At 51.1% G+C, this 25795-nt stretch overlaps 1 protein-coding gene across 4 annotated transcripts in view; it reads left to right on the top strand.

The window, feature by feature from the left end:
• Positions 1–25795, top strand: part of PLXNA4 (plexin A4) — a 573332-nt gene that overhangs the window by 450414 nt on the left and 97123 nt on the right. For all 4 annotated transcript variants that reach the window (XM_073899215.1, XM_073899214.1, XM_025854986.2 and 1 more), the window contains one exon: positions 13769–13869. In XM_073899215.1, the coding sequence (XP_073755316.1) occupies positions 13769–13869 (101 nt within the window). The remainder of the gene's footprint in view (positions 1–13768; positions 13870–25795) is intronic.

The following is a 25795-nucleotide window of genomic DNA, read 5'->3' as shown; positions in this document are numbered from 1 at the left end:
ACGAGCTCTCGGCTGCCACCGGGAGGGACGGCTCATTCAGGCTGAAGCGTGAGTGAGTGACCCTGCCAGGCAGTTTCTGATCAAGAGTGAAAGGGAGAGACAAGGGGGAAGATCAAATTGCAGAGAGGGAGGGGCTTGCCCAGGCAGGAGGAGGGACCCCCCCCCACCCTATACTGTTACCTGTGCCCGCTTCGTTCTGTCTCCAGCCCTTTCTGGGACATGACGCCTTTGGTTTGCACTATTCTCACACACTCCCTTCGCTCCTTGAAGGAGCAGAGGACAGAGAGACCCCAGGGGTGGGGAGACCTTCGCCAGGTTTTGCTGAGCCTAAGTGAACAGAACAGTACATGGTTCACTACTGCTCTCTAGGTAGCGGTGGCCCAGGGCATAGGCAGACTCTGAGGTCTGCAGCCCCCAGAGCCAGTGAAACTATTCCATAATTGGTAAAGTCTCCAGGCGTTAGGCGTACCATCCCCTCCCTGCTCCTGCCAGGGGGACATTGTACCACGCTGAGCCACAGGGCCGGGTCCCGCCCTGCGTGAGATGATGGAGCCATATTTGGAGATGAGAGCCATGGATGTTGAGACAGACCTTGCCATGGAAACATGCTAGCCAAGGAGCAGTTCTAAGAGATATTCAAATGGGACGGACCTCTCCGACCCATTTCTGCCTTCATCAATTTCCATGATGTTTGGATCCATTTCAGGCAGTTACTGCTTCTGCACGGGGGAGTTACAGACTCTTGGCCCTGGCAAGAGAGGGGGTTCCAGTGAAAAGGGAGGCTACACCAGCCGCAGGGCCATCATAGCGAGCCCCGTGTCGGAGTCCTGGCTGCGTGCCCTTGAGCGGGTCCACTTAACCTTCTCTAACCTATGTCCTCATCTGTAAAATGGAGGCTTGTCGTCCCCAGCTTGGCAGCCTCGCAGGGCTGTAGTTGGGTTCACACGCAATCATGCCTGTGAAACTGCTTTCTAAATTGTGAAGCCAGGTGCAACAGTCAGGACCACCACTGTGCCCACGCCCCCTTACCCTGTGTTCTGGAGCCTTCGACCTTCTGCATCTCTCAGACTCCGGGGCAGAAATATAGCAGCCCCGGATCCCCACTCTTCTGCCCCTGTGCCCCAGGGGAGCCCATCATCAGGGTCACTGGTGGTGGCTGAGTGGAGAAGCACTGTGCTTGGAGAAAATACAGATGCCTGGCTCCTGGAAATTCTGATTGTGCTGGTCTGAGGTTGGCTGGACCTCAGCATTTTCTAAAAGCTCTAGAGTTAGGCTTTAGTGAAAAGCTCAGTGAGCTTTGGAACCCCTTAGCCAAGCTTGACCCCATTTCCCTGCCTTTCCCTCCTCCCTGGCACTATGTGACCTCATTCTCCCTTGGAGTTGTAAGGCTCCCCCAGGGTGGCCCACACTTGGCAAGCAGGGGCCTGGGGAGCATAAGAGGGGAGTCCTACACCCCGCGCCAGCCCCCCGTGTGCCCCCAGACTCCAGTCCAGCCCAAGCTCTGGTCACAGCAGCATCCCGGGCAGGCTTAACGGAGTAGAAAAGCCTTTTAACATGAATCCCACTTATGGCATGCTACCTGCCCTAAATTGTCACCTTTGTTTTCTTGAGGCTGCCTCAGTCCTGCATCCTGCAGGTTTGTTTGCAAACTCAGCAAACGCCCTGTGCTTAATCGTGTCTGGAGGCTGCCCTCCTCGCGGCCCTGCCCCAGCAGGGGCCGCCGGACTCTGTGCCAACACCGCCATGCTGGGCCTCGCGGCCCGACCCCGGCCTGCCAGACACGCCAGGCCAACCAGCGTACCCACAGGCTGGCAAGCAGCACGGCCTCTGGTGCTTGGCCGCGAGCCAGCACGCTTCCCTATCCCAGACGCACAGCCAACTTTTGATTATGCCTGTTCACAGAGGTCAGGGGAGAAGCTGAATAAATTAAGGCCGCAGATAACCCTGACCTCATTTCCTCTAATAGCTAGAGCGTCTCCCTAGCTTCACCTCGCTCTCTCCGGTGCTGTGGGCAATAAAATGAATTCACTTGGGTTTCCCTCTTCCTGCCCTCTGCTTGCTATTGGAAAGCAGGGGAAAGGCTGTCTGAAAAGCTGGAGAGGGGAGAGGGGAGAGGGGAGAGGAGGAAGCAGGGAAGTGGTTGGAAAGTTCTGAGCTGGTTGTGGAGCCAAGCCCCTCTTCCGAGGGCCAGGGACTGCGGGTCTGGGGACTGCAGAGGGTCACCGGGTGAGGCTGGCGGGTCGGGGGTAAGATCATGAGGTCTGACCAGAGTTCCTTCAAGTCCTGACTCCTTCTCCAGCACCACTTAGAAGGCCAACAGTGGCGGAAGGGTTCAGCTGTTCCAGGGGCACATCTGGAAACCTTTAAAGTTGAACTTATCAAAAATACATAAGTAGAAATCAATCGATCAATCAATCAATAAAATAAAAGTTGAACTTTTCATTTCAGAGAAGCAAACCAAAAAGGCGAGTCGGCCACGTATTTCACGGGGGTGCTCCAGGAGCCGTCTCAAGTGTTTTACAGATGTTATATTATTTAATCTGCATAGCCTTTTGGAGATGGGGGTGTTAAATGCCTGACCAAGCTAGTAAGTGGCAGAGGTAGAATCTGAAAGCCCAGGTCCTAACAGCGGCACTGCCTGGCTCCCCCATGACCCCCCCTCCCCGCGGCGGTTCTACACACCTACGTCCCTCTGCCAGGCCCTCCCTCTACTGAGCTTACCTGTCACAGGCAATGGCATTTTGATACCAGGAGCTGTTTGTTGCTGTAACACAGACCTAAGTGGCCAGAGAAGGCGTGGCTGAGACTCCTAGCCTTCCCCCAGGCCATCCCACACGTGTCCTCTAAGAAGCGGCACACATTAGCCAGGAACAGACACCTCCTCCCCGCCCCCCACGCCGGGGCCAACAATTATTTCTGACCTCGCTGAGTCCCCATCTAAATATAGCCCCGGCCAGCCGCTTCTCATCTGAGAAGGGGAAATCTGTTTCAAGCCTTAGTCTGATGTAGATCAGATTCCCCAGCTGCACACAATGTGCGGTGGATGAGTTACCACCACCACACCACTCACCCCTTGACAATGAACCTCCTAATGGAAGCCAGATGACCCACGGCTACAGTCCTATGGGGTCAGGCTCTCCTGCCTTGCCTCCTCAGCTCTGCTGCAGGGACACACGAAGGCTGGGGGGTGGGGGGGGCATGGCTGGGTTGCCTGATGTACTGCTGTCTCACTTAGAGAAAGGCGAGAATGGGCATTGTCCTCTCAGATCTGAAGAGCTACTGCAAAATGCCCTCAGGGGAGCATCTCTTCATGAGGAAAACACATTTGCCTATGTGGGCAAGATGACCAAGGGTACTCAGACATTAGAGGACCGTCTTCCTCTTTCCCCAGCAGTAGGCAGGGCCCCTACAAGGGGAGCTCCCATAGGTTCAGGAGAGTTCGTTGGCTACCTTGAGGCAGGGGGTGAGGGCAGAGGAAGAGATTTAGGTTTCTTTGGGGCACCTGTGGTCTCCCTGAGATGCTGTGGCATAGAGGGGCCCCTGAGGTATATTTGCTTCCTTTCATTTGGGCATCATGATTTTTCCCAGGCAGCAGATTCTGTGCCGGACTCTGTGCCAACACCGAGTCAGATTCTTTTTTGAGGGAGGGTCAGATTCTTTTTTGAAGGAAGATGTTTGTCCACTCTCCAAAGGAGCCTCCTACCCAGACAGGAGTGTCTGCCAGGAAAGACGTGTTTCTTTGCAAGCATGCTGCCATGGCCCTGAGCACTCCTGCCTGTGTGCAAATGTCGCTCCTGTTACCAGGCACACACATCTAGGCACACACCCTCAGGCCGCTGTGTGCCCATTCCTGTCTGGGTACAATTCGTACACAACCACCCTTTAGTTTGAACACCCAGATCATTGCTGGGGACACTGGCCAGCAGTGCCCTTGACAGGAGGCAGTTGGAGGGAAGGGTTGGGTGCTGGATGGAGAAGGGGGTGCCCGCCCGGTCTGCCCTGTCACTTCCAACAAAGAGTCATGCCAGCAAGCCAGAGGGTCTCGGCATATGTCTTGGAACTCACTTGGCTCAGCTGCTGGGGCCGGGATAAAGGTGTCTCCGTGCCAGCACCACCACCACCACCCCACACCACCCCCCCACCCCCGCCTTGGCTGCTGGAACAGAGGCCTCCGTTGAGCAGGCTGGGCTTGGGAAACTCACACCAGCACGTCCCCAGTCCCAGCTCAGATGAGACCATAGCCTCCATCAGCAGCACTTGGTGAAAGATGGCTGGATTGGGAGCGGCACTTTGATCCCAAGGACAAAGGCTCCTTCCCACCTGTTGGGCTTGGGGGTGGGGAGGGAGGCTCCTAAGCTCCAATGGGGTGGGTCCCAGAGGCTCTGCCTCTCCCTTCAGCCCTGACCTTGGGGCTAGGTCAAGAGCAGACATCTTGGGCAGGAGTCTGTATCTAGGGTCTCAAAAGAATCGTGTTGGTGGCCGTGTGGCTTTGGACAAATCTTCTAGCGACCGAGCTTCACCTGAACAATGAGGGGACTGGCAACTGGATTGTTCCCAAGGTCCCTTCCAGCTTATTAACCCTGTGAATGCCAGAACATTCCTCCCGTCCCAGGCACCTTCTCTCTTGCATGGTGGCAGGGCAGCTCTCTGGGTGGGATATGGGTGTAGCTAGCTGCCAGTCTCCTCTGTCAAATGCACTGGATTGACCTACCTGAGAAAACTCATGCCCTGCAATACCAGGGCCCCAGAGGTCTGGTCTTCTAAGCCCACTGTGTGAATGTGACCTCGACAGCCCAAAGACGGGAGAGAAGTTGACTTTTACACTAAGAGATGAACTTGTGGCAAGAAATTCAGAAATTTTAGGTTTTAGGGTATAGTCAAGATGGGCAAATCAATTCCATGTAGTTCTTGGAATATGAGCTTGACAGGAACCAACTTGCGAGCATTCGCCCTCTTGCTTACGGAGTCTCATTTGCTATGCCTGAGCTGGGTACTAGGTGTGGAGAGATGAAAAGAGATGACTTCACACCACTCCTTGCAAGGGGTTCAGGGGGACATTTTCTCTGGGAAAGAGCCTGGAATGACAGACTGAGTTGTTACTGACATCGGACTAACTCATTCATCTGTGCCATCCCAATTAATGCTTACGCCAACCTTTCAGGGTGCTTCCTGTTATCCTCAGAGGAGGAAAAGGAGGCCAGGAAGGGGCAGATCCGGGATGCACACCCATATCTGTCTTCTCCCCAGATCTCTGCTTCTCACTTAGCACTGAGATAAAGCTATTCCAAACCCTCTTTTTCTCTCCAAGCACATTTGAAGGAGCCGGGAAGTCTCCCTGGAGGAGGAGGGCTGCATTAAGACCTACTGTCAGTCTCTTTAGAGCTCCTGCTCCATGATGGACCTCTTGGCCCCCTGGCGGGGCCCAGAGCCCCTGAGCTTAGCCACCCCTTCCTGCTTTACGGTACACAGCCTGCAATGCTGTGAAATTTTCAACCCGAGAACTGGGATTCAGTAGAAGTACCAGAGGTTTTTCAATCCCCTAGGCTGCATCCAGGGAATCGGTATGTTGGAGCCTGATGGCGGGCTGCTGCCCCCAGCTTCATTTTAATTTCCACCTTTGCCACTGCCCTGCTGTGTGACCTTGGGCAAGCTGCTCAGCCTCTCTGGGCTGTGGCTCTTCCATCTGTGCACCTGAGAAGGGCATCACTTTCTCGCTTGGCGAGGGGTCTGGTTAATAACAAACTCGGGCCATTGCCATGCAGCCCACACCAGGAGGCGGAGGATAGGGTGATTTCTCGGGGCTCTGTAGAAATCATGCTGAGAGCTTCTCACCCAGCTACTGCCGCTTGCTAATGAGGAACAGCATATGTTGATGATTCCGGCGTCAACACTCGCTCCTTGGCTGTCCGAGTTCCCAGAGCAAACTGGCTTCCTATTAGGCATTTATACTTATTAATAGCAGCAAATTGCAGCCCTCCACAACATCTGCTACTTTTCATTTGCAAAGAGCTTCCTAGACCATTTGTATTAGTAGTATTTTGTGACTGATTCTCCCAGGCAGAGTAGGCCTGGGTCCTCCTATCTGGAAATGAATCAGTGGAGTCATAATGAGGGGAAAGGATTTGTTCAAGGTCACCCAGACACCCAGAATGGATTAGAGCTCCGGACCTCCGCTCCCAAGCCTCATGCTCTGAGGCTGCTGCCCTTATTGTTCTGAGTATCGATGACCTTGACCCTAGAACTCCTGCCTACAGGCAGGTGGGGACAATGCCTGCCCTTGATCCTGGGCATGAGCCCGCTCGGGTCAGAGAAGACCCCTGCTGGATTAACCTCATAGCCAGAGCACAAGCAGGAGGAGTTGCAAAGTTCAAGGCAACCCATTACTGAGGGACTTGTCTTGCTACCAAGTAGATAAAATCATTTCCCGGTGGTAAGGCAGCCAGGAGATCAGTACAGGGGCTCCTGTGAGCATCTGTGCTTCCAGTTAGCCCTCCACACCTGGAGAACCACCTTCTCTTTCCAGTCTTTTCTGGTACTTTGCTTAGGGGCCAGACGTCCCTAAGATCTACAGATCTACAGTCATTGAATTAGGAGAGCATGGTCAGCATAGAATACACTGGGAGGGTTCATTTGTGATGTTAGACCCAGCTTTTAAAAGCACTAGAAACCACTACCCGGCAACCTTTCCCCTCCTCCACCCCCCCGTCCCCTTTACCTTTCACAGGACCTTTGTACCCTGGTGTGACTTTATGGCCAGCATCCATGGATCAGCTAGCTATTGCTACCAAAAAAGCTGTGTAACAACCCCCTCCCAAAACTCAGTAGCATATAATAATAAGCATTAACTCTCATATGCATGGACCTGCACATCCATTTCTTGTCTTCTGATGTAGACGAAGCTGGGCTGGGCGGTTCTGCCTCAAGCTGCTGCACTAGCTGGGCTTGTCTCCCGCTGGGGGGTGGGCTCAGGTCTGCTCCACATGGGTTCATCTGGCTGAAGAGCAAGCTGCTCTGCGGGGAAGCTCTTTTCATGAAAATGGCAGAAACACAAGATGGCAAGTCCAACCACAGAGGCACATCTTAAGCCTTCGCCTCGTGCTTGTTGTCATCCCATTGACTAAATCCAGTCCTGAGGCCAAGCCCAAGTCAAGCGGCTGGAAGTACACCCCACCTCTCCATTCACCATGAGGCCAGGTCGGGGTGGGTGTGGGGATGAAGGAGGGAAGAGCTGGGACTCATGACACAGTGTGCCACAGCCTGTGACCAGCCTCCTGGCCTCGGCCTCTCTTGCCAGCCTGCCAAGGCCAGACCTACCTGCCACCTCTGAGCAAAGAGGATGTGGGTGACCGTGTGCCAGGCACCTGGCCTAGGCTGGAATAAACATGCTTCCTGAGCCAGTGCTCAGCCACCGCAAGTTCAAGCCCTGGCAGTGAGGGGCTCAGAGGTCATCACGGAGACAACGCCTTCCTACAACCCTTGCCTGGCCCCAAGTCAGCAGAAATGAGGCCTGCAAAGGCAACTAGAGGCCAGCAAAGGAAAACAAGGGCCCTGGAGAGGTTTGGAGGGGCACCCCAAGACCGTGATGCTGAAATCCGTATGTACTGTTGAGTTACTAACTTTCTGGAAAAGCGCTGACTATTCCCAGCTCTACTTCCTTTGCTCAGGGACAGGAGACCGGCACAGGGATGGATGGGACAACACTGGGGGAGGTTGGGAGCTGCACATTTTGACAGCTCCACAGCAGCCCCTCAGAGCTTCTGCATGGGTCCTCTTGCATCCTTCCCCCCCCTTTTTTGACAATTTTGAAGGAAACTGGGTACTTAAGAAGCCTTTTGGACATTTAAATTAACCCCCACCATCAGGCTCATCATAGCTGCCGCAGCATTAGCATCCAATTATAAGAGGAGAGACGGAGTCATAACTCCCATTTCGACCAGAATGTCAAATGCTTGAACAAATGAGAGGCGCTCACAGAGATTGTATGTTGTATCTATGGAACATTTCTGCATGTAATCAGCAGAGCTGCAGGCACCCCTTGGGATGCTAACAGCAACAGGCGGAGTGGGATTCTATTGCCAGAAGAAAGCAACTTCCAAAATATCAGGGAAAGCAAGCAGAGTCTAGACAGTTGGGGGCCAGGACTCAAGAAAAATACCCTAGTTGCCATGAGCACACTCAGGCCCCAGGGCCTCTAGGCAGTGGGCTCTGGTGATCAGTGCAGAAGCTTGTGAGGGTCAAGTTCATGAGTTGAAGTCCTTGGGTGGGCTTCTTCACTCTGGCTCAGTCAGTCCTTGTCTTTCTATGCCCGGCCATTGCTTGTACATTCCCGGCCTTGTCCACGGGGCCGGACAGCTGTGGGAAGAGAGATGATGATTCTATTTACAATATTGAAAAACCAGACAAAATGACATTTACCTTGGGGCAAAAGGGGAAGAAAACCAATGTGAGTCCCAGAAAGGTAATGGGGGGGATGAAGAGAAGCAGGGGTAGATACCCACACACAGGTGCTTCCTGCTCATAACTGAGAATGAGAACCAAAGCAGAGGCTTCTTCAGCAATAGCTGAAGAATCTTATAAAATCATAGACCATTTGACCTCATAAGACCTATTTGAATTCCGAGACCCTTCCCTCTGCCTCTTGGAAGAGGTGTGGGGGCCTGAGGAAGGGTTCTGGGTGGAACAGAGCTACGACATTATTTTTCCAAATCAGGAAACAGAGGCCCAGAGCTTGACAACAACAGACCCAGTTACATCACAGCACATGTTAAGAGATATTCATCCAAAACCCTTTTGTCCATTTGAAATTAAATTGAAAAGAGTTAACAATGCCTATCTTTTCACCCAAGGATCTCAGAATATTTTATAAACATGAATTTATTAGTCTAACACCGGAAACATTTGTCTTTTTTGCTTATCTCACTTAACATAATGTTTTCAAGGTTCATCATGTTGTGGCACGGGTCAGAAGTCCCTTTTTTTGAAAGGCTGAATATTACCATAGTCCACAGGGGATAAGTTCCAGGTCCCCTCGGTGCATGCCTAAGACCATGGATAATACCAAACCCTAGATATACTACATTTCCTCCTACGTATACATACAACGCGAGGATAAACTTTAATTTATAAAGTTAGGCACAGTAAGAGATTAACAACCATAACTAATAGGAAAATAGGACAATTATAATAATCTCACATCAGATGATAAAATGCCCACATGGTGAGATGCAGGGAGGTGAGTGACCTAGGCACTGTGACCTAGTGTTAGGCTGCCAGTGACCTTCTGGTCATATGTCAGAAAAAGGGGATCATCTGCCTCTGGACTGCAGTTGACCATGGGTAACTGAAACCACAGAAAGCGAACCCGTGGATGGGCGACGGGAGGAGAGGGTTGACTGTATTCCACTGTGGGCCTATACCACATTCCGTGTATCCATTCATCTGTCACTTTGCTTTGGGTTTGGGTTGCCTTGGGGCACTTTCCACCTTTGGGCGATTGTGTGAATAATGTGGCTGCGAACATTGGTCCATAAATATCTGTTCGAGTCACTGCTTCCAGTCTTTTGGGGTGTGTCCCCAGAAGGGGAATGACCAGATCACATGGTAATTCTATGTTTTGGAGAAACGACTACACTGCCCAATAGGACTTTGCACAAATCCAGTGGAATGTGCTGAGACGACCCTGGGCAGACCCTGTCCGAACACCTCCACCCGAGGAGCCCCACTTCCACCAACACTCAGAGACACACACAGAGGTTCTGTCTGTAGAAGCAGGGAGGTTGCTATTGCAGACACATCGATCAACACGTCCCCCGGAGTCCAGTGGCCAGGGGACAAACTTCAATCTTTTGTGGTGTCTGAGACCATCCATCATGAGGATGGCTTGGGTCACAATCATCATCTGATTCGTTCTCCAGGCAGAAGCGCCCCTCCATGACTTCCTTTTTTCACCTCTTCCTGTGGTCTGAATTCCCTCACTCAGTTAATTAGCATGCCTGGCACTGTAGCTTAAGACTTTAATCAGCGTGGGGTGGTTTTAATTAATCGTGTGGCTCTGCATCTGGAGTGGTTTGTGTTCCAGGGTCAGAGGAGGAGCCGGTGATGGGGGAAGGGAGAGGCAGCTTTGTTTGGTAGAAGGTGTGGGTGGAGAGTCTGGGGGTTTGGAGAGAAAGAATCACAGAGCCACCACGGTGGCTCCAAAGCTACCTGGGCCCCCGTGCAGCTTCCTAAGCAAGGTGTGGAAGGTTCCCGGAGCTATTAGGGTATAGAATTGCACCAAGATAAGTGATGGAGTCGGTCTGGTTTTCAGAAGGGATTCAAAGCAATGGTATGGATTGGGAGATGTAGAGTCAGTCCTGGAGGGGCTGGCCATTCTGGGGAATACTGCCTGAAAATGGGACTTCGAAGCCTTCCCAAAAACCTTCTTTGGGAAAGTCCTGGAGAGGCGAGGGGAGCATCACCTACCTCTCAGGTAACGGGAACCATTTTACTCGGTCTGTGAGGGTCCCGTGGGCACCTCAGTTTGAGCATCCACACTTTAAAAAGAATGGGAAAAAAACCTAGATCAAGCTCAGAAGAGTAATAAAAAAAAAATGACTGAATGTATAGATAGAAAGATCCTAGAAGAAAAGGTTGAGAGAAAGCTGAGTCTCATAATAACTGCCGGGGAAGGACTTATGCCCCTGTCCCACAGGGATCCGGCTAGATGGAAAGCAGAGAAAAAGACAGGCCTGTTAGAGTAGCTGGTAACAGCACTGAATAAGTCCAGGAAGCTGGGCTACCCCAGAGTTTCATCCCAGAGATGAAGCAATGACTGGTGTAGGGGCAGACATCGCAGTCAAGGAGGAAACGGTATGATCAAGGTGCTAAAGAAGAAAAGTTCTTCCTGGCCTGTGATATACCCCCGGGGGAGTTCGTGGGACCAGGGAAGCCCATCAGAGCAGATTCCTGTGATGTGGCAGAGAGGGAACGTGGCCACGCAATGAAGAATGGGGGATTAATGACAAGGACGATAATCATAACCGTCACTTGCAACGTGCTCATGTGTTTACAAAGCAGCTTCGCGCCTACCAGGTCATCTGTGCTCTGGGAAACTCCGTGAACTGGGAGGGGTGGGGGTGGGGATTTTATCTCCCTGTTTAAAGTCCAGGGAAAATGAGACTCAGGACTTTGTTGCTGGTAAATGGAAGAGCCAGGATTGGAACCCGGCTCTGCGGGCTCCCACACTCTTTCCAACCAAACTACAATCACGCTCATTTAAAATCGGGAGAGGAAGGATTTTACAATTCTAGGTATTGGTGCTATTTAACACCAGTTGCGAGATATTTTTAGATATCTGAATGCAAAGCCTTTTGAGAACATCAGTTTCGCCAAGCAACTGGCACACCCTGGAGCCCCGTGGCACATGCATCCAAGACAGATTATAGAACATGTCAGTGGGAGAAACTGGGGAGGCTATTAATTAAGTTTAGACCAAGAAAATGCTTTTGATTGAACAAGCCATGATTTTCTCCTTAAGCCCATGCAAAATATGGAGTGCTAGACAAGCAGCTGGAACATATGAAAACATTATTATGCACTTATGTTACCAACTTCCACCATCTAAGGTCCCTTTTATTACTCTTTCCCCTCTAGGCATCATGTTTTCAAAGATTTTTGCCTGCTAAACAAACTGCATTTATTAAGTAATAATATATTTCCTATTTTTAATATAGGACATACATCACTGAGTATGCATACAAAAAAGAAAACAGCAACAATCCAATTTCCATTAGGCTTTTGGAACTATTGAAAATAGCTTGTGGACCTTATTACCACTCATGAATTCCTGGGAGTCTGGGTACTTTGGGCTGGGAACCACGATTTATATGCTTTCATGACCAGCATGTCTGTGCCCACTTAAGGGGTAGGGAGAGAAACGAAAGAGGCAACAGGAATAGGGTAAGTTCCTGGCCGTGTGTAGAGCCAGCAGGGTAATTTGTACAAAACTGATTGTCAGAATTAATTGCAAAAATGGGGAAAGTCGCATATGGGCAGAGCTGAGGCATGGCCCATGCAGATTACACAAGCAGCAATAACAGGAAAGATGAAATCCCACAAGTGCCAAAAGACATCCAAGAACATGGAGAGAGGGTCGCAAAGGCCAAGGGCAAAACTACAAGAAGGAGATCAGGAGGCCAGCAGGTAACTGGGAAGACGTCAAATTGCAGGGTGGTCTTTAGGAAGGCTCAGCATGCGCATGAGGAAACAAAACAACACAAAAGAGATACTAAAGGGAATAAGAAAGTGAAGGGAGAAAGGGAAGCGAGATCATATGGGGTTGGGAATTAATTATTAATTAATTCCAAAAGACGGTTTCGAGACTAATTGAGCAGACCCTGGTGCCAGTTCGCCTGTGCATGAGTTATAAGTAGCCCCTGCCAAGTGTACAGAATTTTTCGGAGGCAGACGCCCCACGCAGCAGCAGGGGGGACGCAGCCTGCACATTGGCTCATGAGGCACAGAGGCTCAGTCCGGTCAGTGTGGTTTGCCCTTCTCCATGCCTATTGTCTAATGGCGAAAAATTAAGAAGGACGGCCACATCAAATTCTCTTAGTGCAAGCTGAAAGATTGGGTAAGAAGTCTTCTGCGGAGATACAATGGTGTCCCAAACAGAATAGGATGATTAAAAAAAAAAAAAAAAAAAAAACCTTTTTGTAAAGAAGAAACTGGCAACATAGAGAATAAAGACCAAGGCTATTGAAAGAAAAATTAAAATTCCATGTGATCCTGGGTATCGTGATTAAGTACCTCTTATGTATTGGACCCTGAGAAGCCCTGTGAAAAGACATCTGGGCGAAGCTACATTGGAGAACAAAGACATGCAAAAGATTTTTCGGAGCATGCAGGAAATGGAAGCATTTGGGCTAAGCCGAATGTCACGTGGAACATTTCACATTAACAAGCGGCTGGTGAGGGCGAGTATAAGGTTTTGGAGTTGGAGAGGAAGCCTCTAGTCATGAAAAGGGTGTGGGCAGGGGGAGAGGTAGCAACAGCTCTTCTATGAAAATACCAGCGTGAAAAACTTTTAAAGCCAGTTGGCCAACAGCAGGAGAAAGAGAGTGGACAGCTTAACAGGTACACAGTGAGTTCAAAGGCACAGAGAATGAGAAAGAGAAGGGTCTTGGACTGCGCTTACTTACATGCTCTCTGGGACCACACAGATGACAACAAACAAACAAACACAAAGGAGGGGAACTAGGAAGAAGGCAGAGCATCTTATAGCGGAAAAGAAAGGAAAGAAGGAAAAAAGGAAGGAGGGAGGGAGGGAGGGGAGAGGAAGGAAGGAAGAGAGAGAGGAAGGAAGGAAGGAAGGGAGGGAGGGAGGAAGAAAAGAGAAAACAAGAGAAACAATAAACATTTGGATTTATTACATTGATAAGAAGTAAATAGGTGATGATTGGATGTTTGTAGAGTGTTTTGGGGATTTGACGGTGGGAAAGTTTAAATGTACACTGTATAAATATCTTCTATAACAACTTAAAATGAACTCTAAGGAGGTTATTGGCAGAGACTTCTAAGCAAGTAACAGGTGTTTGTCTCCCCTGGATGCTTATGTGGCCACCTGCTCAAACATGACCACTCAAGGTCCCTTTCAGTTCTGGTGCCCTGGGCCTCTCCCCGTTCCTATGCTGATTTAGGTGATTTATCTGATAGAATAGCATCTCTTGCCAGTGAACTCCTGGGCGTTCTGCAAAACCCTAATCACCCTTCCCTTGTTCTCCTGTCCTAGCTCACCAGAGTCCCCGTGGAGTCCTGCGGTCAGTATCAGAGCTGCAGCGAGTGCCTTGGCTCCGGCGACCCCCACTGCGGCTGGTGTGTGCTCCACAACACGTGAGTCCCACTAGGCGGCTTCCTCCAGCCTCCCACTTCCCCCGTAATTCTCCCCTCCTCTCCTGTCTGTCACCACCGTCCTTCCCTTTGATCTCTCTTCTCTTCCCGGCCTGTTCTTACTTTTCCTTTTCTGTACGCTTTGCAAATCCTAGCCCCTTCTTTTGTTCCGACTTCACTTTAAATTGCCAGATTCCGGTAAGAAATGTATGGAGATGTCAGCCTGGGAATGATGAGGAGTCAGGATGTGGAATCACGTGGGTAATTGCACACTGGAGGGCTGCAGGGAGATTCCTGGACATTTCTGACTCTGACTTGGCTGGAGGCTGATGTTCCAGGACTGAACACCAAGGGAAAAGGCACTGGACTTTTTTCTCAAGGCTCACGTGGGCCACTAAATCATGTGCAAGATATGGACTCTCCACTTAGTGATTTGACAGCCACAGAAGACACTCTTCGATATCTACCCAGAATCTTCTAGTACTTGAGGTGGACATTTCGAGTGTGTAGCGCCCAAGGACCCTCCCTCTGCTGTCAGTACACCCCTCTGGCTGTCAGAGGACCTGGACCTGGGCGCACTAGACCAATGAAGCCCTGTCCCAAGCACTGGGCACTCTCCCTATGTGCCTCAATACAGTTCCATTGTATTCTCTAGAAGAGGGAAGAAGGCAATGGTATGATATGATCCAGCAATTGCACTACTGGGTGTTTACCACAAAGATACAAATGTAGGAATCCGAAGGGGTACATGCACCCCAATGTTTATAGCAGCAATGTCCACAATAGCCAAACTGTGGAAAGAGCCAAGATGTCCATCGACAGATGAATGGATAAAGAAGATGTGGTATATATACACCATGGAATATTATGCAGCCATCAAAAGGAATGAGATCTTGCCATTTGCAACGACGTGGATGGAACTGGAGGGTGTTATGCTGAGTGAAATAAGTCAATTAGAGAAAGACATGTATCATATGACCTCACTGATATGAGGAATTCTTTAATCTCAGGAAACAAACTGAGGGTTGCTGGAGTGGTGGGGGGTGGGAGGGATGGGGTGGCTGGGTGATAGACATTGGGGAGGGTATGTGCTATGGTGAGCGCTGTGAATTGTGCAAGACTAATGAATCACGGATCTGTACTTCTGAAACAAATAATGCAATATATGTTAAGAAAAAAAGAAGAAGAAGAAGATAGCAGGAGGGGAAGAATGAAGGGGAGTAAGTCGGAGGGGGAGACGAACCATTAGAGACGATGGACTCTGAAAAACAAACTGAGGGTTCTAGAGGGGAGGGGCGTGGGGGGATGGGTTAGCCTGGTGATGGGTACTAAAGAGGGCACATTCTGCGTGGAGCACTGGGTGTTATGCACAAACAATGAGTCATGGAACACTACCTCAAAAACTAATGATGTAATGTATGGTGATTAACATAACAATAAAAAATTATTAAAAAAAAGAAGAAGAAGGCAATGGTATGCAGTGGAGGTAGATGTAGATGTAGCCTGAGATGTGATCTGAGGGCTAGGGCCAACCCAGACATGTGGGGAGAGCTGAAAGCCCTTCTTCGGGGATCGGAAGACCCTCGGCATTGCTGACTGGAGAAGCCCACAATAAATGGGCCCCACTCAGAGGGAATTTGTTGCCAGTGAAACTGTTGTTGCTGGGACCCCAGGCTTCTAGTCAACACCTGAAACTGACTTGCTACCCGATGGACAGAGTGTTACACATTAAGGAGAAGGGCTTTAGTCTCCCTGCTGAGAGCCTGAACTATATGTGACCAAGGACATTTTCCAGGCATTTTCAACTGTAAGAAGGCAGGGTCCTTGCCCCCACGCCGGGAATGCTTCTGAAAGTGGGAAATGTCCTCTTAAATTCTAGCACATCCTCTCCAAGGGCACAGTCGCCTTCCCATCCCTGGGGACAGGCTCACGCATAATGAGTCCTTGAGCTCGTTGAAATCCCTCAGGTGTGTTATGGTGGGAAAACTTGAGACCCACTGACCCGCATAACTGAGATGACTGGGAAGTGGGGGGCGGGGAAGTGTGCAAGTGTATGTACGGTACAAGGGAGCAGTAGAGCCTGCAGAACAGAATGGGAGAGACTGCATTCAGAATTCAGATCGGCTCTGGTCAGCGCAGAAGAGTTGCCTAGGTGGTATTTTGTAAGGCAGAGAGGAAGTCATTTCCTTTTTCCCCCACAATGAGGCCTCTCTGAAGGGGACCATGCTCCAGACCCATTGCTTCCCTGGGGACCCAGGCCAGCTGGCGTTCTCCTTAGCCAAGGGTGGCTCCGCAGCTCCTGGTGTGGGGCACTCACTCCTAGCATCCTTTAAGGGCAATCAGGAAAGCTGGCCCCTCTCGGATACTCTGTCTGTGGGACCCAAAGACAGGTCTCCATGTCAGCTTTGGTCCTGCCTGGTGATACTGACCCACATAACACTAAACCCTGGGAGAAGGAGGCACCCCTAGGCTCTGTGAAGGAAGCAGAGGGGTTCCGAGTACCCTCACATCCCATCCCTAGAGGTGAGTTAAACAGGAAGAAGAGGAAGGACCAGAAATTACTTTCTGTGTGGTCTCAGTTTCTCCCTTTGGTAACATAATGCTTGCCTCCTGTCAAGTAGCAGAAAACAGGGGTGAACTGGGGCCCAAGAGAAGTCTGGGCAGTTCATGAAGGAGCCCATCAGCCTGTACTGGGAAGCCAGCAGCCCTGCACTCAGCGTGGCCTAAAGAAAACAGCTATGGACATAGACTTCCGGCCTCTGCCGCCAAGTCCAAATTCCACATTCCCCAGCTGTGCAACAATCTGGGGCAGCCCAGCTCATCTGTGGATTAGAAACAGCGATGGTGGGGCCCGTCTTGTCCCCCTCACCAAGTCGTTGGAGAATGAAATGAGATGGCGTTGGTGAAAGCATGTCCTGAACTGTGGAGTGCTATGAGATGGAAAGCGGAGGTGCGGCAGGAATGGCCACACCGTCGGGGAAGGCCCGAGAGCTCCTGGGTGTGGGTGCCCTGCCTCTAATGACTTTGATCGACCCCCAGGATTGTCCAGATGGCTCTACTTCAATCACATCCTTCCCTTGCCATGCGCATCCCAGCCTCGAGCTGCCTTCCTCTGAGTGGTAGATGCTCCTGCTGGATTGCCCTCACCTCCGTTAACCTGGCATCGCATCTGATTTTGAAGTTTGCATATCTTATTCATGTGTGCCTTATTAAGCGCACGTTCTCAGAAAGCAAGAGATGTACAAGGGCTTTGTCTTTGCTGCTCAGCACCGAGCAGCTCTTGGCTGCTGTTGGCAGCTCTCCCTTGCCCAAAATGCCACAGCGAGAACAGGCGTGGGAGAGCTGTGAGGGACCTAGCGGGATGGCCGGGATGGAAATCACTGGAATCTACTTCTCACTCTTGGCAATTGTGCTATGGGGTTTGGACAAGTTTAGGCAATTCCCGTTACTCATGGTAGTTCTGTCAGTCACCACAAACACCAAATCTGAGAAGGCCGAGCCACCACTCCGAGGATGGTCCCAGGGCTAGGTTCCTCGGAGCCTCTGGTCGCAGCATGTCTGTGTTTTATGTGCGTCTCCGTTTAAAGACACCTTGTTTACTATAAATTGTTTTATTAACATTGAACTCACAGCCAACAGCACTAGAACTCATGCCTGAGCAAAGTCTCTCACACATGTATTTTCTCCGTAAGGCACATCATGTTCTTCTCATGCTTAAGAGCATTAGACAGAACTTCAACACAACACTTGGGGGCCATTTTAAACAGTGACGTCACTGACAAAATGCATGACAATGCAGAAAATGTGGCACTAAAGAGATACCGAAAAGGACATTTGTTTATAGCGTGAACTGAAACAAGAAAGCCGAGTATCATCACCTGGTTCAACCTCTGATAGGAATGTGTGGGTGTGGCCGGGCCCATTTTTCTCCACCCTGCTCATGTCCAGGAATGACCGCAGAAGTGCCCTAAGTAGCAATTTGGGGATTTTAAATAAATGGTAGCAAGTCAGGTGAATTCCCAAACGTGGAATCCACAACTTAGGAGGATCGTAACTCTGTACATTGGAAACTTGGCATCCTTGTTTATAAGGAGGAAACGCAATACCTTCTCGTGCTGGTAGCAAGTGGACAAAAATCAGGTACTAAAGGATGTTGTAAAGGTCCAAGGCGCACCCCTGGGTCAAGGCGGTGTTCTCCGAAATCTTGAGCCTCCTGGTGCTGGCGTCTGTGCAGGTGTGTCTGGTAGATCTCCACTCAGCTCCTGAGCACCCCTATGTGGAGACTGCCTGCTCACCCTGACACTCCCTCCCAGTGTTAGTGACTAAGGAAAAGCACGGACCCAAATGGCTGAATGAAGAAGAGAAGGTCCCTGGGTCTTCGAAGATGCTGTAAATCGGAATATGATGTTTAACATAGAGAAAGTAAGATAAGCAGATCTTAAGTGTACACTTTGAACAGTTTTGACACATGCAAAGACCCAGGTAATCCACACTCCCACCAAGATATACAGAAATCCCTGGGGCGCCCAGATGGCTCAGTCGGTTAAGCATCTGACTCTTGATTTCAGCTCAGGTCATGATCTCAGGGTCGTGAGAACAAGCCCCACCTCGCATCGCATCAGGCTCCACGACCAGCAGGCAGTCTGCTTTTCTCTCTCCTTCCCCATCTATCCCTCCCCCTGCTCACGCACGCCGTCTCTCTCCCTCTCTAAAATAAAATAAATAAGTAAAATCTTTAAAATACATATATGCATATATATACACACACACACAAAATATCCTTCATCCAGAAAGTTCTCTCATGCTCCTTCCCATTCTTTCCAGCGGGTCTTTCTTCCCTAGTCACTTAAGTTCAGGTCAAAGCCAGACACTGCTTCTTCTGATACACTATTTTATTTTATTTTATATTTATTTTTTATTTTATATTTATATTTATAAATATATATATTTATTTTCTTTTATTTTCTCCTTTGCATTTTAAATAGATGCCAGCCGGAATTCCCGGTTGGGAGAGATACATGAGGACCCGGCTGGAAAAGGCTGGGGCTGGCAGAGTCAGTGCAGAAGGTGGAGGAGGACCAAAGGGAGCCTACAGACACTCCCCCTGGGGCACCTCTGTTTGCTAAGAAGGGAGCATGGTGAAAACCGCAGGGGCTTTTATTGCATGTGGGAGTGCCGTGCCCCCGTAGAGCTTATCTGTACTTCACACTGGCCCTGCTCCCTCAGAGGCAGGCACGGAGCTAGGCTCCGTGGATACAAGGGGACTGTGTCAGACTGCCTCTGCCCTGAAGCTTCTTGGCAAGCAGGACCCTAGCCAGGGAGGAGGTAGGGATTGCAGAGTATACCAGAATCAGCGCCTTTGGTAGGTCCCCATCACGGGCAAGCCCCTGTGCTAAGTGCTGCGAGGCCCAGCGAGCCTGACTCTCAGGAAAACCAGGGCAAAAGAGCATCAGGGAGAGGGTTCCTTTGAGTGTCAAGTGTCCTTTTTCTGTCACTTTTGCCAGCTTTTCCTATGGCTGTAGGGAGCAGGAGGGTGGGAACTTTGTGGGCAGAGGATAGCAGAAGCTCTGTTGTGTGACAGAGAGAGGAAGGGAGAGAGCAAGGGAAACAGGAGGAGAGACAGAGGGGCAGAGAGAAGAGAGGGAGTGCACAGTTTAAGGGCAGGGCCCCTACTAACAGGTGGCTCAGGTGGCTGAAAAGGTCCTTTCTACCAGCAAGGGCACAGGTGGGGTGCAGACTGAACAGGCTTAAGAAAGGCTTGTGTAATTGAAACCTCCCTCCTGTTATCTCAAAGGACGGGCCTGCCGACCCAGTAGCACAGAGCATTGCCGCATTGTCCTCTCATGCAGTCCCCGACCCAGCCTGAGGCTTGCTGGTTTCCAGTGGCAACAGTGGTTTCAACAAGCTGGGTATTTATTTGCCCCTGAATCTTGAGCCCGTATTCCCAGGGCATTCATCTTGGGCCTGAGCCTACCTGTTTTGACTTGGGGGAAGGTAAAGGAAAGCCCCCAGCCCAGCCCACCTTTGCCTGTCCTGGGCCTGGAACATTCCCTCCAACCGCCAGGCTTGGCATGTCCCCGGGCCCCTCTCCATCTTCCCCCCAACCAGGCCCAGATCAAGAAGCCGATCTGGGTCTCAGCAGGTAACGGGATCCCACGGCAGACCCAGCCACATCAATTGGCCCAGACGTTACCTTTCTGAAGAAGGTTCATCAGCGTCACTCCTGGGAGGCTCATGTAACCCAAGACATCAACAGGGGAACGATAAGACCAGCTTTTATAAAGTCTCTCCCTTGCCCCATGGTGACCCCTCCTCCTCCTTGCAGACTTCTTCTGTTGGAAGAATGCCCACCCCGGGGGGCTCGGCCCAGGTTACTGTGCAGTATCCACTCCTTTTCTCTTTTGTATGGTTTCTGCCAAGATGGGGAGAGTGAAAGGAAGGGAGAGGAAAAGTACTTCTAGCCAGAGTGGAAGGGAGGGGTTATGGCTAAGAACCTGCCTGTGGACAGAGCCAGCCTGGGCTGGGTTTCCTCCGCTGAGAGCAACAATGAAAGAGCCACCTTGCGGCCACACTGTGGAGATTAAGGCAAAGGACGTGCGTGAAGTGTCCTTGAGGCGCCCGGAGTTCACCCTGATTGCAGTGACTGCGGGAGCAGAGGCTGCGGGTCAGACCCAAGGCCTCCTCCATGCCCCCTCCTTCCTGTCCCCCCCAACATCCCCCCAGGCCCGGAGGGCTGTGGCGGGGCCGCTGGAACAAGGTCTCCCCGCCTTGGGCAACTCCAACCAGCCACACCGAGGAGGCACCCCTGCACAGGGGCCTCGGTCGGCACTGGCCCCTGCAAATGCTCAAACTCTGTCCCGTAGCCATGGTTGAGTGTCCCCTTAATGAAGTACTAGCCGATCCTAAAAATGCAGGTCCTTCCTTCCTGCTTCTTAGCATATCCCATAGCCTGGTTTTATTTTATTTTGAAGCTGTGTCGAGGGACTACTTAGTACCAACCTGCTAAGGCAGTGAGATCTCTCTGAGGGCTGTTGGCAGAAGGCCCACGCCCTCCCGAGGAACTGTTAGAATCCCTCTGCCCAGCAAACTCTGCAGTCTACACGCTGGTCTTCCCTGACTGTCTGCCAGGAAGTTACCAGCCCCCAGTCCAGAGGGAAGAATCCCAGACTGGTTACTCGTACAGTCGAGGTTTTCCCATCTGTGGCTCAGCAGATACACAGCATGGGTTAAGGAAGCTCGCTTTTCCTCTCTTCACTCCTGCCTCCCCCCATTCCCCACAAACAGGTGTATAACACGTGCTTTCATGACCAAAGGATATGAAGTAAACAGTGCCATCAGCTCACAGGAATTGGGAAAGCCCTGTGGTCCATATGAGCTCTGAGGGTCCCTCCCAGTCTACTGACTTGGCTCCCTGGGGGACAGCCTGAGGGGCTGGGCCGCCTCTGAGGTTCAGGTGCAGACATGCACACCATATACCAGCATGCACCACACTCTGCCTGGTCTGCCGCCCTGCACCAAGCCTGCCAACCTGGAGACATTAACAGCCATGAAAGGTCCAGGCTGTGGGATAATGTGTAGCCTGCAAGCGGACGGGGATCAGTCGGAGTAACCGGTGAATGTGTCTCAAGTAACAGCCAGCATCCTCCTTGTGACTGACTGGATGGCGGGGAGGATGGACTAGCCTGCTACCACTTGTCTTTGCTTCCTCCTCCTCCTCCTCTCTCTCTCTCTCTCCCCATCTCCTGCCCTCAGTCCCTCCCCCTCCCTGCAATCCTGCTCTTCTCTCCACCTCCTCTTTCTTAACCCCTCCTCACCCTCACAGAAATAAATAGGTCCAAACAGCGCTCCCTACTGACAAAGAGAGGGGAGAGACAGTCCCCGGTTCCCCTTCCTGTTGAGCACGTGCTACCTGTAATTCTCTTCTCGGAAATAGAGAACCTCCCCAAGTCCCTTTTACTTCCACCTGAGGCTTGTGTTCAATATATCATTTGTTTGAGGATGGGCCAAAAGGAAGGCAAGGAGAGACTCTGACCTGGGACCCAGGGTGGAGCTTGGCTCTCCCCGCAGGGATGGTGGTGGGCTAGGACCACGTGGTTGCCATGTAAGCCCACAGAGGTTCTTGGGCCTCCTCTGGATTCCTGCACCTGCTGGTTCTGTAAAGTCCTGTGCCCTCCTCCTGCTTCGGTGGGTGGGGCCCAGGAGGCAGGGAACCCCATAGCTGCTGCTCAGGTTGGCTTTGGAGCTTTAGAGATGGCAAAGGGTTGTGAGTCCAGTTGCCGGTTCAGCAGCTGGTGACAAGGGAAGTTGTAGTGTAGTCATGGTTTATCCAAGAACAGGCTAAATACTTAGGTCGAGACCATGGTGTTAGTCACTGGATCCTAGAATCACAACACTGCAGGACTCCCCTGGTCCACGCCCTTCATGAGGGAAACCTCTTGCACACTCATCTGCCTGGAAGGGTTCCTTTCCCCATCTAGCTCACCTTCCTCCAAGCTGCACAGATGTGCCTGCCCATTTCCACGGGCTTTCCTGAAGAGGGCAAGGCCAATGGTATTGACAAACCCAGTTTCTTCCCTCGCCAGGGTTCCCAGATGTGGATACAGTGACCAAAGAGCCCCTGTTAGAGTAAGCATTCCTCTTAGCTTTTCTGTAAAGATCATTTGGGGAACCCTACCCCCACCCCATTTTTTTCAATCCCCTCATGTTCTAAACATGGCTCCCCACAATGGTGCCCTTCAGCCCAGGCCATGAGCAATGTGAGGTGTTAAGGATGGTGGGGGTGTCAGCTGTGGGGAGAAGTCGGGAGACACTCTGATAGCCAAGGCTGGTGGACCCTGCTGCAGGAGCAGGGGATGGACCAGCACCCACCCACCCCCTGGTCTGGAGGCTCACCCAGGCCCCGCTCGCAGCCCCAGTTCCAAATTGAAATTTGCTTGCCCAGCCGGTGGCACTGGATGTTAATATTTCTATCACCGTCCTTAAGAATTAATTTCTAAAGAGCTTAATCACCACCTCTTCCCTCTCCCTCACCCCCTTCCTTTCTCCGTTCCTCTCTTTTCCAATTTTCCACTTGGCTGGGAATTCTCCAGCAGCGAAAGTTCAGGCTTAGGGGAGGGCGGAGGTGGCTGCTTCATTAGAGAGGATAATCTCATTGGAACCACTGGCTTGAATAATAACCCCTCCAGGGGCCAGGCCTCTGTCCCCACGGCCTTCCAGCACCTCTGAACTGGGGCTGGAGGGCCCAACTGCAGAGAAAGCGAGATGAGGAAGGGCTGTAGGAGGAGATGAGCGGGGCTACACTCCAGTTCTGGGGGCCTGCCTGAGCTGTCTGCTCAGGGTCTGCTTCCCGCTGGTCCCCTGCAGGTCTGTGTTGTGGTGGGGGCGGGGGGGGTGGCGAGGGGGGGGTGGCATGGATGACTGTCTGAAGACTTCAAGTCACCTAGCGTGCACTTTTTGAGACCTGCCTGGCAAAGGGATGAAGCAGGACCTTCCTCCCTCTTCAGGGTGCTCCCACAGCGCAATTGAAGGAAATGCTATAGGAAGTGTTTGGAGCCCCATTGGAAGAAACATCTAAGCCACCACCCCCGCCACTCCCAAAAGTCATGCATGAATCCTTTGCACACTTGCCCACTCTGGCCCGGGCTAATGGGAAATCACAGTCCTAGAAGAGTAGGAGGCCATTACCCTGACAGACCCTGTAAGGACTCAGAAGGGATCCGTCCTCCCCCGTCCATTATCCTATCACATCTAAGGTCAGTTGTCTGTGCTTTTGGACATTTGCAGCCTCCACCCTCATGGGCCCTGAGGGATAGTAGAAATGTCAAAACATCCCTGACACTGACCTTAAATTTGACTTTCCACTAAGAGAGCTGAGTAGTCAATACCCTTTGACAGCTAGTAAGAAAGCAGAGCTCCAAGCAAACCAGACCACTCTTTTCCTCTTCCCTCCCTCCCGGCCTCTGGGGCTCCCCATCCCTCATTAGGAGGAAAACCGCTGGAACCATCTCTGTCTTTTTGTTTCTGGTTTGCCCCATGGGCCAGTCTGAAAATTCTGTGCTTCTGTGTCAGCTATAGCTCGGAGGGCTTGCATGAGGAAGGCAGAGCAGGGATGGTATCATAATACTAGTGGACATTTATCGAGGGCTTATCGCGTATGAGCTGTGCCCTGTTCTAAATAGTTTACTTGCATAACCTCATTTAATTCTCCATAATAACCCTATTTGGCAGATACTATTTTGTCCCCATTTTGTAGAAATGTAGAAACGTAGAAAATTGAGGCACCAAGAGCTTAAGTCATTTGCCCAAGATTACGCGGCTAGATGGGATGTTTAAAATTGTAAGCTACAGGTGACTTCCTTGGTGAGACCTAGACCCGGAGGAGAAGGATGACGAGTATTTGGTTCAGGGGCTCTTACGTTCGGGGAGCCATGGCAGGATGCAGCCACAGGAACCTTGGAAGCAGCAAACCATGCAGGTAGACCTCATCTTGAGATCCCCCAACCAAGTGCCTTGGTACACCTTCAAGAGAGGCGGGGTCCTCTCTTCTTCATCTGGATTTCTCTTTAGCAGTTGATGTTTGGCCCAGACACAGGTTCATTTTTCTCTCTTCGTAATTTAATCAAAGACATTTTTCAGACCTACTGATTGCTCTTGGAAATAAGAACTTCAAAGTTGGGGAGTCAATGAATAATTTAAGCCTGTACCAGCTCTCTGGGTCTGCTGTTAATGGGAGTAATAACACTATTAATAGCGATGTCAGTGCGGACACCCTGGAAAAGTCCATAGCATTAGCTTAATGGCTGGAGGTAATGAAGTCCTCACAGAGGAGCTAGCCTGGTAAATTAACTTCCAAGACTTTTAGGCAGATGCCCTTGTTGCCATGGTCTGCTGAAGCAGCCAGGGAGGTGACCACATTCATGTCTGACCCTTCGCTCTCAGGATTCCTAGAAGGATCCTAGAGAAGTCACAAGTTGCAATAATATTCAAAGTGCATCCTAGTGGCCGGCAAAAATAGCGATTAGCCTAGAGACAAACCTTGAAGGGAAATTCTTGGCAGGTAGTCACCTCAAGGCACATGAAGAGAACATCAAGATGGCAGGGAAACGGGTTTCGCCGGTCGCAAGGCGGTCGGAACCTCACTTCTCAGTCTCGAAGCTTCAGGGAGGTGCGGCCCCAGCGGTCAAGAGCAGAGGCTCCAGGGTTCATCTGTGTTCGAGTACTGGTTCCCTCTGATGAGCTGGTGACCTTGGGCAAGTGACTTACCCATGCTTTCTGTAGTTTCCTAGTCTATAAAATGGATTTTTAAATGGTACCTGCCCCGCAACATTGTTGAGAGGCTTTGACATAAACCGTAAGCCTCTTACTGTGGTGCCTACGAAGCGCTCAGGGACTAGCAGCCATGAGCGTATTACTCAGAATTGTTTTCCACTTTCTCGTTGCACATCCAGTTTACTCTGTGGCCATCGTTTTTGTCCCTGGGTCTCCGCTTCCCCCTTTCAGTCCATGGTTTCGGTGACTTCTCCTTCATTTGCTGGATTCTCCCCTGACTCTTCACTGTTAGGCTGTCCCTCCCATGGAAGCCAAAGGTTCCTTCTTTCCCTGTGGTGTTCTCCTGTGCCCAGTCACCCCACGAGCGGCTCAGGCGGTCCTGGAGCCTCTCTTCCCTCATCTCTAGGCCCACCCTTCCCCTGTCTGCTTCTCAAGGTGGATGCTCCCTCCCCAATATCCACTCCCCATGCAGGCTCCACAAGACATCCTGGCTATTCCCCGAAGCTCAGGTACGTGTGTGCAGTGAACTCCCACTGGAAGGCAGGGGTGCCCCAGCCCAGGCAGAGAGCTAAGCACCTTCCCCCGTGTGTGATGTGCACATATGGGTGAAGGGCCGTGATTCTTGCATGCATGTTTCACAAGCCCCGTCAGTTAGCCCTGT

This window comes from Callorhinus ursinus, unplaced genomic scaffold, assembly GCF_003265705.2.
Source record: "Callorhinus ursinus isolate GAN/ISIS: 27379988/994484 unplaced genomic scaffold, GSC_fseal_2.0 scaffold12, whole genome shotgun sequence".
Taxonomy (NCBI): domain Eukaryota; kingdom Metazoa; phylum Chordata; class Mammalia; order Carnivora; family Otariidae; genus Callorhinus; species Callorhinus ursinus.
This window is presented reverse-complemented; position numbering and strand designations above follow the sequence as displayed.